Raw genomic sequence first — 11913 nt, 5'->3', positions numbered from 1 at the left:
TGTGTCTGCTCCCACATGTTCCTTCAGTCCCTGCTGGACTGGACACATCCACATCCTTGGCAGGTTTTCTTTTAGGGGGACTATGAGAAGAGTGTTTTCTTTTAGGGGGACTATGAGAAGAGTATTTTCTTGTTTCGTATCAGTGATAATTGCCTATAAATTAACGCTCATGTGTACAGCAACAAAGGTAAGCACTTCTAGCATAATTTTTGCTTGGTCAAACATTTTATGAAGTTCTGATTCTGCAGGTTCATGATAGACAGAAACCCAAAGATGTGTGAGAGGCAGGTGCTGTGTGCTAGAAACATTGAAAGTGTCTCTCTTTTCTTCTTTCATTTTCATTTCTGCACTTCTAACACATGAAATTTAGCTGTTCTAAAATAATCGAGGAGGAAACTGGCAAATGATGCTTTTATATTTTGGGAATTTGCTTTAAAAAGGGAGAATATGAAAACACAAACATCAAAGAGCAAAGTGGAAATCATGATAGTTTTCAAATAATTCCAAGACAGAAGAAAGTCTGAAGTTTGAAGAACTGCAATGGGTAATGCTCCTTTTCACAAGTTTCTAATTTTCATTTTCTTTACTTTGTGCCTTCCAATCCTCCTTGTTACCTCCCTGAAGAAAACATTAAACAAATTAAAGCCATGCCAAAATACTAACAGCTAATTTAACCACCCCGTCTTTGGAATACAGCTTGTTTCTAAGTCCTACAAACTGAGGGAGACAGAAACCAGAAGACAGCATTCTCTTTCCCTTCTACTCTTCCACTCCTAACACTCCAACTGTGCCTTGCCTAAAGTTAATTTGCAAAGGGGATCTCAAGGGACGCCACTCCGGTCTACTGAAGTCTGGATCCATCCCCATGTCGACAAGAGGGTGGGCATGAACGTGGGGAAAGTGGGGAGGGCTAACGAGCAATTCAGAACAAGTTTCCCCCGAGGTCCAGTAGCCCTTCAGCTCTTTTTTCTCATTGAAAAGCAGAATTGGGAAGATGGGCCCCTTGTCCCTACAACGCCCCCCAGCGCGGAGCAGAGGTCACAGAAATGTCAGCGCAGCGCATTTGCTTGCAGGAGCAGCAGCTCTGCCGCTCCTCCCTCTCGGTTCGCTGCCACCCACGCAGGAAGCCTCCTTGCTGTCCCTCCAGGCTATAAACTGGGTTAACCCCAGCAAAACCTGCATCAGTGCCCGGAGCTTCAGTTTCCTGTATGCAAAATGAGGGGGATCCTTTCAGCTCTAACATGTGAGTGATTTCATTCTCACATCCTCTAAAAGCTCATCAACTGCTCCCCTATCCGACCTCCCCTCCCAAGAGACGCCTGTTTGAATCCCCAGTGTCCTCTCCCTTCACTCTCCCACGCCAGTTTCGACGGACCTCAAACACACTTGTTCACGAGGTGTCCACATCTCTCCATCCACGCCATTCTCCTCCCCTAACCAAATGAATCCATTTTAAAATCGTTTACTATTTGATACAACCCCTAAGAGGCTTTGCCAAGAGACGCCCGGCAGCACCACAGGGCTAACTGCTTTCCCCGGGATTCTGACCCCCATTAACTAATTCCTAGTTCCCATCACCCGGGAGTTAGGAGGGCCGGCAGCTCCGGGTGCGGTGCCTGCGCGCGCGCCGGGCGGGGGGAGCCTCGGCGGCAGCGAGGACTAAGGCGGGGGCGGTAGCACGGGTCCCCCCATCCGCCCCCAGCGCTCGGGCCCCTAATGAGCTGCTGAAAGGGAGCGGGCTCCGGTGCGCGTGGCTCGCAGGCCTCCCGGAGTCCAGGGCGCCCTGATTGGCCAGCTGCGCCTCGCGACCTCCATTCATTAATAAATTAGCGGCACGCTCCAGCCGAGCGCGAGCCACCAATCACAATGGACAGCGGCGGCGACAACAGCCGCAGCTTGAGCCTCTGCGGCCGCTGCGGCTTCGCCAGCTCCGGCCGCAGCCCGGAGCTCCAACAGGAGCTTTAGAACCATTTTATGCTGATTAGATAAAGGGGGAAAAGAGAGGCGGGGGTGGTGGGAGGAGGAGGATGGATGGCAGGGCCAAGGGAGGGGGAAAGGCGGTGAAGAAAGAGAAAGAAATGAATGATGATAATGCAATGAAAAGAATAAGCCAGAGGAGGGAAAAGCGGGGGAGAAGGGGGGGCAGGACTGACAGGAGGAGGAGGCGGTGGCGGGGGAGGAGGGGGCCCGGGGCAGATCTGATTGTTTTCTTGGTGGTATATAAGGGGTTTTAAGGAGAGTCGTGTGCCAGACACGCAGCCACTGAACCACAAGCAGCTTCGCTTTAACTGGAGTGCCTGGGAGTCGCGTGCCAGGAGCCGCACGGCCAGGGACTGACTGACAGACAGACACGCACCACCACCACAACACACGAGACCCGGGCGGGCCGCCGCCGCCGCCGCCGGGGCTCTTGGCAAACTCGCCGGTCGCAGAGGTCCCCCGCGGAGCTGCGCCACAGTAGCGCCGGGCTTGCAGCTTTCGCGCCGGGCGAAGGACGCGGCGCTGCGCTCGCAGCTGCGCGGAGATTCCCGGCACACGCCAAAGTCACAGCAACGCTGAGGCACAGTTAGAGCCAACTAAGTAAGTATGCGAGCCACCGCTTCCAACTACGCAGGTGGTTTCCCCGCACTCAGTCCAACCACACCCGCACGCCCTCTGCTCCGCGCAGAATCTTTGTCGCCGAGGCCGCAGTCCCTTCTCGGGGAGGGAACGCAGGACGGCCCGCGGAGGGCAGGACCCGGCTGACTGGCGGCAGGGTCACAGCGAGCGCTAGCGGCGCTCCTGACCTTGGTTAGCACTGCCTGGGTTTCTTCCTTCGCCTTCCTGCTCCGCGCCATTCGGAGCTGGTCTTCTCGGGTGCGCGCCGGAGCACGCCCCTGTGACACGAAGATCGCGCCTCTGTTTCTTTCCTTACACCTCACTGCCTTTTTCCCCTTCCTCTCTCTCTTCGGTAGGATGTTCGTCAAATCCGAGACCTTGGAGTTGAAGGAGGAAGAGGACGTGTTAGTGCTGCTCGGATCGGCCTCCCCAGCCTTGGCGGCCCTGACCCCGCTGTCATCCAGCGCCGACGAAGAAGAGGAGGAGGAGCCGGGCGCGTCAGGCGGGGCGCGTCTGCAGCGCGGGGCTGAGGCCGGGCAGGGGGCGCGGGGCGGCGTGGCTGCGGGTGCGGAGGGCTGCCGGCCCTCACGGCTGCTGGGTCTGGTACACGATTGCAAACGGCGCCCTTCCCGGGCGCGGGCCGTCTCCCGAGGCGCCAAGACGGCCGAGACGGTGCAGCGCATCAAGAAGACCCGTAGACTGAAGGCCAACAACCGCGAGCGAAACCGCATGCACAACCTCAACGCGGCACTGGACGCGCTGCGCGAGGTGCTCCCCACGTTCCCCGAGGACGCCAAGCTCACCAAGATCGAGACCCTGCGCTTCGCCCACAACTACATCTGGGCGCTCACCGAGACCCTGCGCCTGGCGGATCACTGCGGGGGCGGCGGCGGGGGCCTGCCGGGGGCGCTCTTCTCCGAGGCAGTGTTGCTGAGCCCGGGAGGCGCCAGCGCCGCCCTGAGCAGCAGCGGAGACAGCCCCTCGCCCGCCTCCACGTGGAGTTGCACCAACAGCCCCGCGCCGTCCTCCTCCGTGTCCTCCAACTCCACCTCCCCCTACAGCTGCACTTTATCGCCCGCCAGCCCGGCCGGGTCAGACATGGACTATTGGCAGCCCCCACCTCCCGACAAGCACCGCTATGCACCTCACCTCCCCATAGCCAGGGATTGTATCTAGAGCTGCCATTTCTGCTACCCACGCCAGGCCTTAGTGGGTTCCCTTTCCTGTCCCCAGTCGAGCCCTCCTCCCTTCCCTTGCCCCTCCTTTCCACGCCCTGGAAACCATCTCACTTCACAGGGCAGGTGTAGCCTTTCTGATTCCTCGGTTGTTTCTTGCATTTCTGGGCTTTGGGTATCCTTCATTCAGACAGGCTCTGATTTATTGAAGGTGTGATGGAGCTTATTGTCAAAGCCAAGGGTGGCGTTTTGGGGGCGCTTCTTGAGAAGAAAAAGACCCTGGGAAGAGATGATGGTGGCATATCTAAAGAGTTTGCAGAGCGGACTGACGCTCCTCCCCTTTCTCTTTAACGCCGAAGGACTTGGTGCAGTTCGTGTGAATCTCACAGGGGGAATGCAACTGGTTCCTGTGATCTCTTCACCTTTGCTTCTACATAGAGATGTTAATGTCGAGTAGAAAGAAATGTATCTTAGCATCTGAATGATTTTGCTGGTAATAATATTATCCACAGATTTGCAATGGCTGGCATCTGCTTTATTCCCATTGCTGTCTGCAGGCTGTGGGAATTTCACCTGTCAAACCAAACTTCCCTCTCTGATGTGCACTTTGTTCTGTTTCCCAGATTCGTCACAATGCCTATTGTCCTGTCCTTCTCTTTCCTTTTTCTTCCCCATTTTGCCATCTGTCTCTTATGATTTATAAGGGGGAAAAAACTTGTTTTGTTAGAGGGGCAGGTTAGAAGTCATTGTATAATTTGTAGGCTTTGTAATGATTGAATGCAAGCGTGGAAATTTAGGCTGAACTCTCTATCAAAAGGAAAAATGTGGAGGAAAAGGGAAAAATCAGGAGGGAGGATTGCTTCATGCATTATTTATCTCGACCTTTTAGGGGAGAAGGAACTCCCCCATTCTTTCAAGAGATTAAAAATAAATCAACAGTCTGAAAACCTAAGCAGACACGGAGCATTATCCGGATCAGCCACACACGTGTTCCCTTCTATTTATTATAAAGAAATTTTTCATGGGAAAATATGTATTTTTTGTATATTCTACAGAGTTTATTCTAGTATGTATTTACATCTTGAAGAACAAGAAAATTGTTCTTGTGATTAAACTATAAATAAACTATCTAATTTTCATAAGTTTGTGTGTTGTATTCTACCTTTTTCTTGCTTATGTGATTTTTAGATGCCAAATGAGTTGTGTTTTTTTGAAATTCTTCCCATGTCAAATTGAATATAGTACTTGTATTTTTTGGCAATGCTTTGTGTAGAATATCACTAAGAAATCACAAAAAGCTGAATCATATTGGAGACACTAATATTGAAAATAAGAGTGTAACTCTCTATTTTTAAGATAAACACACAATTTATTTCTAAGAAATAAATTTCTGAGCAAACAAGATAAGCAAAAAAAGGGGAGAAGAATTTAAATGATAATTAAGTCATGATAAGCTCCAAAGTTCAGAAAACCTTGATTTGAAAAAAAGTGAAGTTGAAATTTCTTGGTGGAGTGTGTAGAAATTTGTTTTTTGTGCAACTCGTTTGGCTTCAATTCTCATCTGTAAACTGAAGGGATTGGACATGACCTCCAAGGGTGCTCCCTTTCCAGCTCTAACATCTGTGATGTAACAGTACATATAAATTCATTATTAGAAGCAGATTTCCTATTAGGCATTTTAACAAGCTAGTTGCTTTCAAAAGCAGACTCCCAGAATAAAGCAGATATTTAGAGTGAACTGGAATTGAAAATATATAAAGAAATAGCTCCGCTTTCCCAATATTTGTTAAAGTAATTACATAGTCAAAACTTCTTCAAAGAGAAAGCAAAAATGATTTAACTTGCACCTCAATCTCCAAAGCAGAAATGAATGACCTTTGATTGGCTTTGGGTCAAAAATGACCAAATGAAGGTTGACCACATTATATGCTTAATCCCCTTGGGGAAGAGTGTCTATGACAACACAAGCAAAAAAAATCACATTAAAACTTGGTCGTTCACAGCACCCACCTCCCCACGAATGTCTTACCTGCATCTGGTTTGGGCTAAATACTCCACTCTTCTGCACAATGCAATAATAATTTCTTCTGAGGTGTCTATCTGAAACTACTCCTCTCTAATAACTCCATTTTAATCAAAGGAAGAACTAACTCGGGGTTTTTGTTTCATTTTTTATAGCCAAGCATGAGATACCTTTTGGTAAATCCCTTTTAATTTAAAGATTGTGTTACTCTTAGCTGCTCTTTGATTATCTGACATGGGGAGAAAGTGATATTTCTCTTATATTCACATTTATGTTTCTAATGTTTAAAAAGCCAAGCCAGCAAGCAAAGGAATTGTAATATGATAGTTTGAAAACATCAGTTTTGGTGCTGAACAATGCTTCTTCTGGTGATACATTTGATGATACATGGTGCTTCTTTTGGAAACTTGCCAAAGAAATAGTTCATGACAAAATCTCAGATGCAGCTATTCCTCCGACTATGGGAAACCTTCTCAATTGGTGAAGCCATCCCATAAAAAGATGACCCTAATGGCTAAGGTGGAGAGGCAGGGATGGATAGATAATTCAATAATCCTAGCTCTGAGCAAGACTAATACAGCTAATACAGCTAATACAGACTTCAGTCTTGACCTAGCGGACTCTACACACTTCTTCCAGGTCCAGAGTCTTGTTCAAGTTCTCAAAGTTGGAGCTTGCAGGTCCCCATTACACACAAGCAGATATATCCTAAGTGCCCGGGCTTTCATCTACCATTTGCAATTCACACTCAGGCTTTCCCTTCCCCATCTAGAACACACCTTATTTTACACTAAATTGGCGCAATTATTTTTTATGGCATCTAATCATCTTAAGCGGGTAAGAATGATGTTCTGACTGCCTCAGCGCCGAGATTCTTTCCCCTAATCCGTTGCAACCTTCACAGCCGGTGGCCTGAGGCCCAGTCGTTCTCTTCCCTTCCTAGTAGGAATGAGTACAATTAGAGGGTCAAAGCCGCTGCTTCTGCAGTAGGCAACAAGGTAGTATTTCCATTTTATCCATTTCCCTCCCGACATTGTGACCGCGCTGTGATGAGCTGCATCTGTGTGCGCCAAGTAGGTTTGCAGGCCTCGGAGCCACGCCATTTTATTTCTGGTGGCTCTGATGAGAGACACTTCAAGTAACGCTGTGGAGATTTTCTTCCGGTGACAGACACAGACTCTCAGTGTTGCTAGATCTTTCCAACGCCAGCTAGCGCGCTGCGGCGCGTTTTCCTAAGTGCGGAGAGGCGCGAAGGTGGGTCCTGCTCTCATTTGAGCGTCGCTTTAGCGCGGCCGGCGTTCCGGGATTGGCTGTATTTATTTGTTCTAAAGTGCTCAGGCCTTGTTACGGCTCATTTTTCCTTCACTAGATTTTAAATACATCCATCTGAGTGCCAAGAAGGAGAAAAAAAAAGTAGAGAGGTGTACTGCCAACCGCTGGGCCCGCCACGGGAGCCGGACCTAGGCTCAGCCGGAGGCAGGAGGAGGGGCTGAGGCTTCCCGGGCCCGCAGCACCTGGACCAGAGCCGGATGGGCGCTCCTGGTGTCCCAGCTGAGGCGAAGGCCCTGGGCGGCCTTGGCCAGGAGGGAGGAAGGGCCCATTCGGCACTTCCCAAAGCCTAGTCCGATGGCCCAGGAAAGGCGTTTAGACCCAAGGCCGGCTTCAGCTGCCCACCCGCCAGTCTGGGTCACAGGCTGCTAAAGGGCCGGGCTTGAGGGCGAGGCTGGGAGCTGCGGCGCCCCCACCCGCTGGGTACACCCCCCTGCATTGCACACCCTTGAGCTGGTTGTGACTTCTGGGCACCGACACCTGGAACCGGTTAAAAGCGCCTCCTCCTCACCGCCAGCCTCGGTCTCCCCCGAGCCCCCTCGGGCTCCCAAGCGAGCTTTGAATGTATTAATTAAATAAAGCGGGCAGCTCTTGAATCGCGCCAATGCAGTGCGCTCCCGGGAGCGTGAAAAGTCCCGGCCTCCGAATCTGCAAAAGAAATGTGTGAAAAGAGAATTAGTGAAATTAGGTTAGACCAATAAAACGTGAGGGCTCCAATACCCCCCTTTCTCGCTCCCCCAGCCTAGGGCTAGAAGGGCTATCTGGTCTGATCTATTGTTTCCTGCCCTGGCAGGGGGTTCATTGTGTGATAAATAATTCCCCCTCCATTTTCTTTTATTCTTAAAAAAAATGGGTATTTGCATAATCAGTGCTTTGATGTGGCCAGAAATCGGAGGTTTGGTCTCCCCAAGTCTACTACTGGTAGCGAAGCAACAAAGCTAGATCCAGATCTTTCACTTCGCTGACAGTGTGTGGGGCAGATTGTCAGAAATAGCAGCGTTAAGCTGCTGCCTTCTTTTTTAAGGACCACTTTAATGATTAAACTTAAGGAATGTCCAAAAAAGGAGGGATGAAAGACCAGCTTTCTCATCACTCCACGGACACACCCCGCCCCCCGCCCCCCGCCCCCCCATGCTTCTTATTATTCTCTGCAGTTTCTTTTCCAAAGCGCTTGGTTTGGGGGATGGTGCATCTCCCTTGGGGCCGCCCCACGTGGCACCGAGTGGGCATCGGCAGGGGTCCCCTGGGGCCAAGGAGGGGCCAGGTCTGCAGGAGCGGTTCTCTTTGCCCCCAACGCGTTTTTCTTTCCCCAGTTTGATTTTTCCAGCCGGGATGGGGTTCATCTTATGGAGGACGTTGAAGTGAGTCGCTCTCTAGTCCCCGAGTGGAATGAGTGGGGGTTGGGGGGTTCCCTGGGAACGCAGCTTGGAGGCAGTTTCAGATGGTCCCCAACAGGAGAGGCGAGCAAAGAAATTCAGTCATCCGGAAAGCAGAACGCGAAAGCCAGTGTGGCCGGACCTATTATTTCCCTGCAAGGTGGCGTGAGTCGGGAGGATGGAATGGGGAAGAATCCTGATGGTGTGTGCGTTACAACAAACGACTTTTTTCCCCCTCTCGGTGCCAGGGTCGGGGGAGGGCAGACAGGGTGGTTCTGTCTGCTTTCGCTAGCATTCTCTGCTTCTCCAGCTGCTCAGAGCGCGAAGGGGGAAATGCCAACTTGCATTACTGACTGAGAACACCGCGTGAAAGGCCAGGCCTCCCTGATCACCCGGGCAGGCGCCGGCTTCGCGCTCCAGCCTGGAGAGGTGTCAACCGCGTGAGAGATGCTCGGCCTCCCGGGATCCAAATTGGAGATGGAATCAGAGATGGAAGGGGGAAAGGAGGATTCTTGAAACACCTGCACGCCCACGGTCCCACTCCTTCTCCTCCTCAGCCCCGCATCTCACCGAACTGACCCCAGGCCATTCTTCAGATGTCCCAGCAGCTTTTGGATCGCAGAGCTTCAGCGGTAGTTAGCTCATCGTCAATCTGTTTTTACTTGGTTATCTTTGCTTTTGCTTTTCAAGGCTGTAACTATATAAGCATTCGGTTTTCTGCGTATTCACTTTCTTACAAAACAAAAGTTACGTATTTCTTAGGAAATAAAAGAACCCAGGATCCACAGTTCTTCCCCATGGAAACATATTTTTAAGGCTCGACTTTGGGGGCAGCTGTTTAGATTCGTGTTACCTGGCAGACTCTATTTACTGCACATGGAAGTCCAACCATGCAAGAAATCAAGAGGCAACATGTTAAAGTTATTTCCAAAGGACACATCTAGAGTAGCCTGTTTGGACTGCAGCTGGCTTTTTAAATATTCAATACGGAGTGTATATATTCTCTGATAGATCTTGTCGAATTGTACAGCAGGTTGTGTCACCAATGTTTGTCTCCATTTCTTTCTATTAATTCCATTATCACCTTCTCTTTGTTTCCATCTGCACTCAAATCGTCGATTCCACTTACAGTCCTTTTTGCTCCATAACTAAAGGCATACGTGGAGACGTTAAACAATGGAGCAAAGAACCAAAACCTTTCACCTATCTTATTTGATGTAGAAAGGATTAAATAAAGGTGCTGAAGTCCATGTAAAATGGAAACAGGAAGCCTTAAAATATGGAGAGAGCTGGGGGCTGGTTTCCATGGCAGCAGCTTGCAATAAAGCCTAATGCCAAGTGACAAAGAGGTCATCTTCCTTTTCAAACGTGTTTATGATCCCTTTGTGTATTGTATGTTGGCATAAAAGCTTCTCCGCACGGTCAGGGCTCCGCGGGCAGCTCTATGACTCTCAAGGGGGTTTATTGCCTCCTTGGCATAAGAATAGCCGAAAGAAGCCAAACTAGTGCCAGTGCGACAAAAGAGTAACCCCACAGGCTTGCCATTGCTTTCTTTCCTTTTTTTTTTTTTTTTTTTTTTTGCAGTACATAAATCTTGCTATGCATTGAAGTAATCAAACACGAAGGATTCTGAGATAAGTTTAGTTTAATCTTGTTTTTTTTTCAAACTTTTACATCTACTGAAACATCATATATAAACCAATACAAGAAGGTTGATTCAATATGAGGAAGGTTGATTCAATATGATTTATTTATTTTTGCCTTACTTTCCAGATAATCTTGGGAAAGAACTCAAGTGAGATAAAACGTTGAACATACCTGTGAAACTAAAGGAAAGACTAGCTGTAAATTTCAGATAATCATTGTATTAATACTTTTTTTCATATCACAGTGCATAGACTGTGATCAAAAAGGTGTTTTTTAAAATCAAACCTATCTAGACCAGACGTGGTGGCTAACGTCTGTAATCCCAGAACTTTGGGAGGCTGAAGCAGGAGGATCACTTGAGGCTGGGAGTTCGAGACCAGCTTGGCCAACAGGTTGAAACCCCCTCTCTACTAAAAATACAAAAATTAGCCAGGCTGGTGGCGACATCTGTAATCCCAGCTACTCAGGAGGCTGAGGCAGGAGAATTGCTTAAACCCTGGAGGCAGAGGTTGCAGTGAGACGAGATCGCACCACTGGACTCCAGCCTGGGCGACAGAGTGAGACCCTATCTCAAAATAAATAAATAAGGGCCGGGCGCAGAGGCTCACGCCTGTAATCCCAGCACTTTGAGGCTGAGGCTAGCGGATCATCTGAGGTCAGGAGTTCAAGACCAGCCTGGCCAACATGGTGAAACCCGGTGTCTAATAAAAAAATACAAAAATTAGCCAGGCTTGGTGGCCCGCACCTGTAATCCCAGCTACTCAGGAGGCTGAGGCAGAAGAATCACTTGAATCCGGGAAGCTGAGGTTGCAGTGAGCTGAAATCGCACCACTGCACTCCAGCCTGGGCAACAAGAGTGAAAACTCCATCTCAAAAAAAAAAAAAAAAAAAAAAAAGTTAAAAAAAATCCTATCTAAGTTAATAATATTTCCCCTAACCCTCAAAATTACCATGGCAACAGCTTGGAAGCAGACGAGAAAAAAACATAATTTTGCTGGAAAAACAGTAAAGAACTCAGAAGTCATGAGTTCACATCCAATGTTTCTCTTGAATTAGGAGATGATTTTGGACTATATCTCTGTGTGACATTGGGCATGTGCATGGGCAAACACGTCCAGTAGAGTTTTTCATGGTATCTGCAATAGAAACTCCTTGCTATAATTTTCAGTAGATGTAGGAGACTCCATCTGACTTTTCAGCTATTATTCTGTAAGCAAACAATTTTTAAGGGGGTTCAGTTCTCCTTGAGTAGCCGGCATCTCAGGCTTTTCTGTTCTACATTGGGGAGAGTTTTCTAAATGTCTGAGAGTTTTCAGAACCATTTTGTTTTGAACTATAGGAGGTGAAGCTGAGCTGATTAAGGCACTGGCCAGTTGTACCCTCCTCACCTCCACATTACTCTGTATCTTGCCTGCACTTTCATAACACATGCATGGTGTGGTAATTACCATAATACCTTACAAAGCAGATTGGAGAAAATATTTGTGGTGCCAATGACTGGATATAGTTCTCCCGGTAACCAGGTAATTGCTGCCTCTGCTTATTTCTTTTTTTCTTTTTTATCTTTTTTTTTGAGACAGGATGTCACTCTGTCACCCAGGTTAGAGGGTAGTGGCACAATCCTGGGTCACTGTAGCCTCCGTCTCCTGGGCTCAAGCGATTCTTCCATGTTAGCCTCCTGAGTAGCTGGGACTTCAGGCATACACCGCCACGCCTAGCTAATCTTTTAAAAATTTTTCATAGAGATGAGGCCTCCCCTATGTTT

The 11913-nt window shown here is 48.8% G+C and overlaps 1 protein-coding gene across 1 annotated transcript; it reads left to right on the top strand.

The window, feature by feature from the left end:
* The first annotated feature begins 2955 nt into the window (after positions 1–2955).
* On the top strand, positions 2956–4789 carry NEUROG2 (neurogenin 2). The gene has a single exon (XM_004040298.5). The coding sequence runs from the start codon at positions 2956–2958 to the stop codon at positions 3772–3774; it is 819 nt and encodes a 272-aa protein (XP_004040346.1). The 3' UTR covers positions 3775–4789.
* Positions 4790–11913: the final 7124 nt, after the last annotated feature.

Source organism: Gorilla gorilla, chromosome 3, assembly GCF_029281585.2.
Source record: "Gorilla gorilla gorilla isolate KB3781 chromosome 3, NHGRI_mGorGor1-v2.1_pri, whole genome shotgun sequence".
NCBI classification, from domain to species: domain Eukaryota; kingdom Metazoa; phylum Chordata; class Mammalia; order Primates; family Hominidae; genus Gorilla; species Gorilla gorilla.
This window is presented reverse-complemented; position numbering and strand designations above follow the sequence as displayed.

Bases quoted from the DNA above. Each gene is read 5' to 3' on its own strand.
- NEUROG2 (XM_004040298.5), top strand. From the start codon at position 2,956: ATGTTCGTCAAATCCGAGACCTTGGAGTTGAAGGAGGAAGAGGACGTG.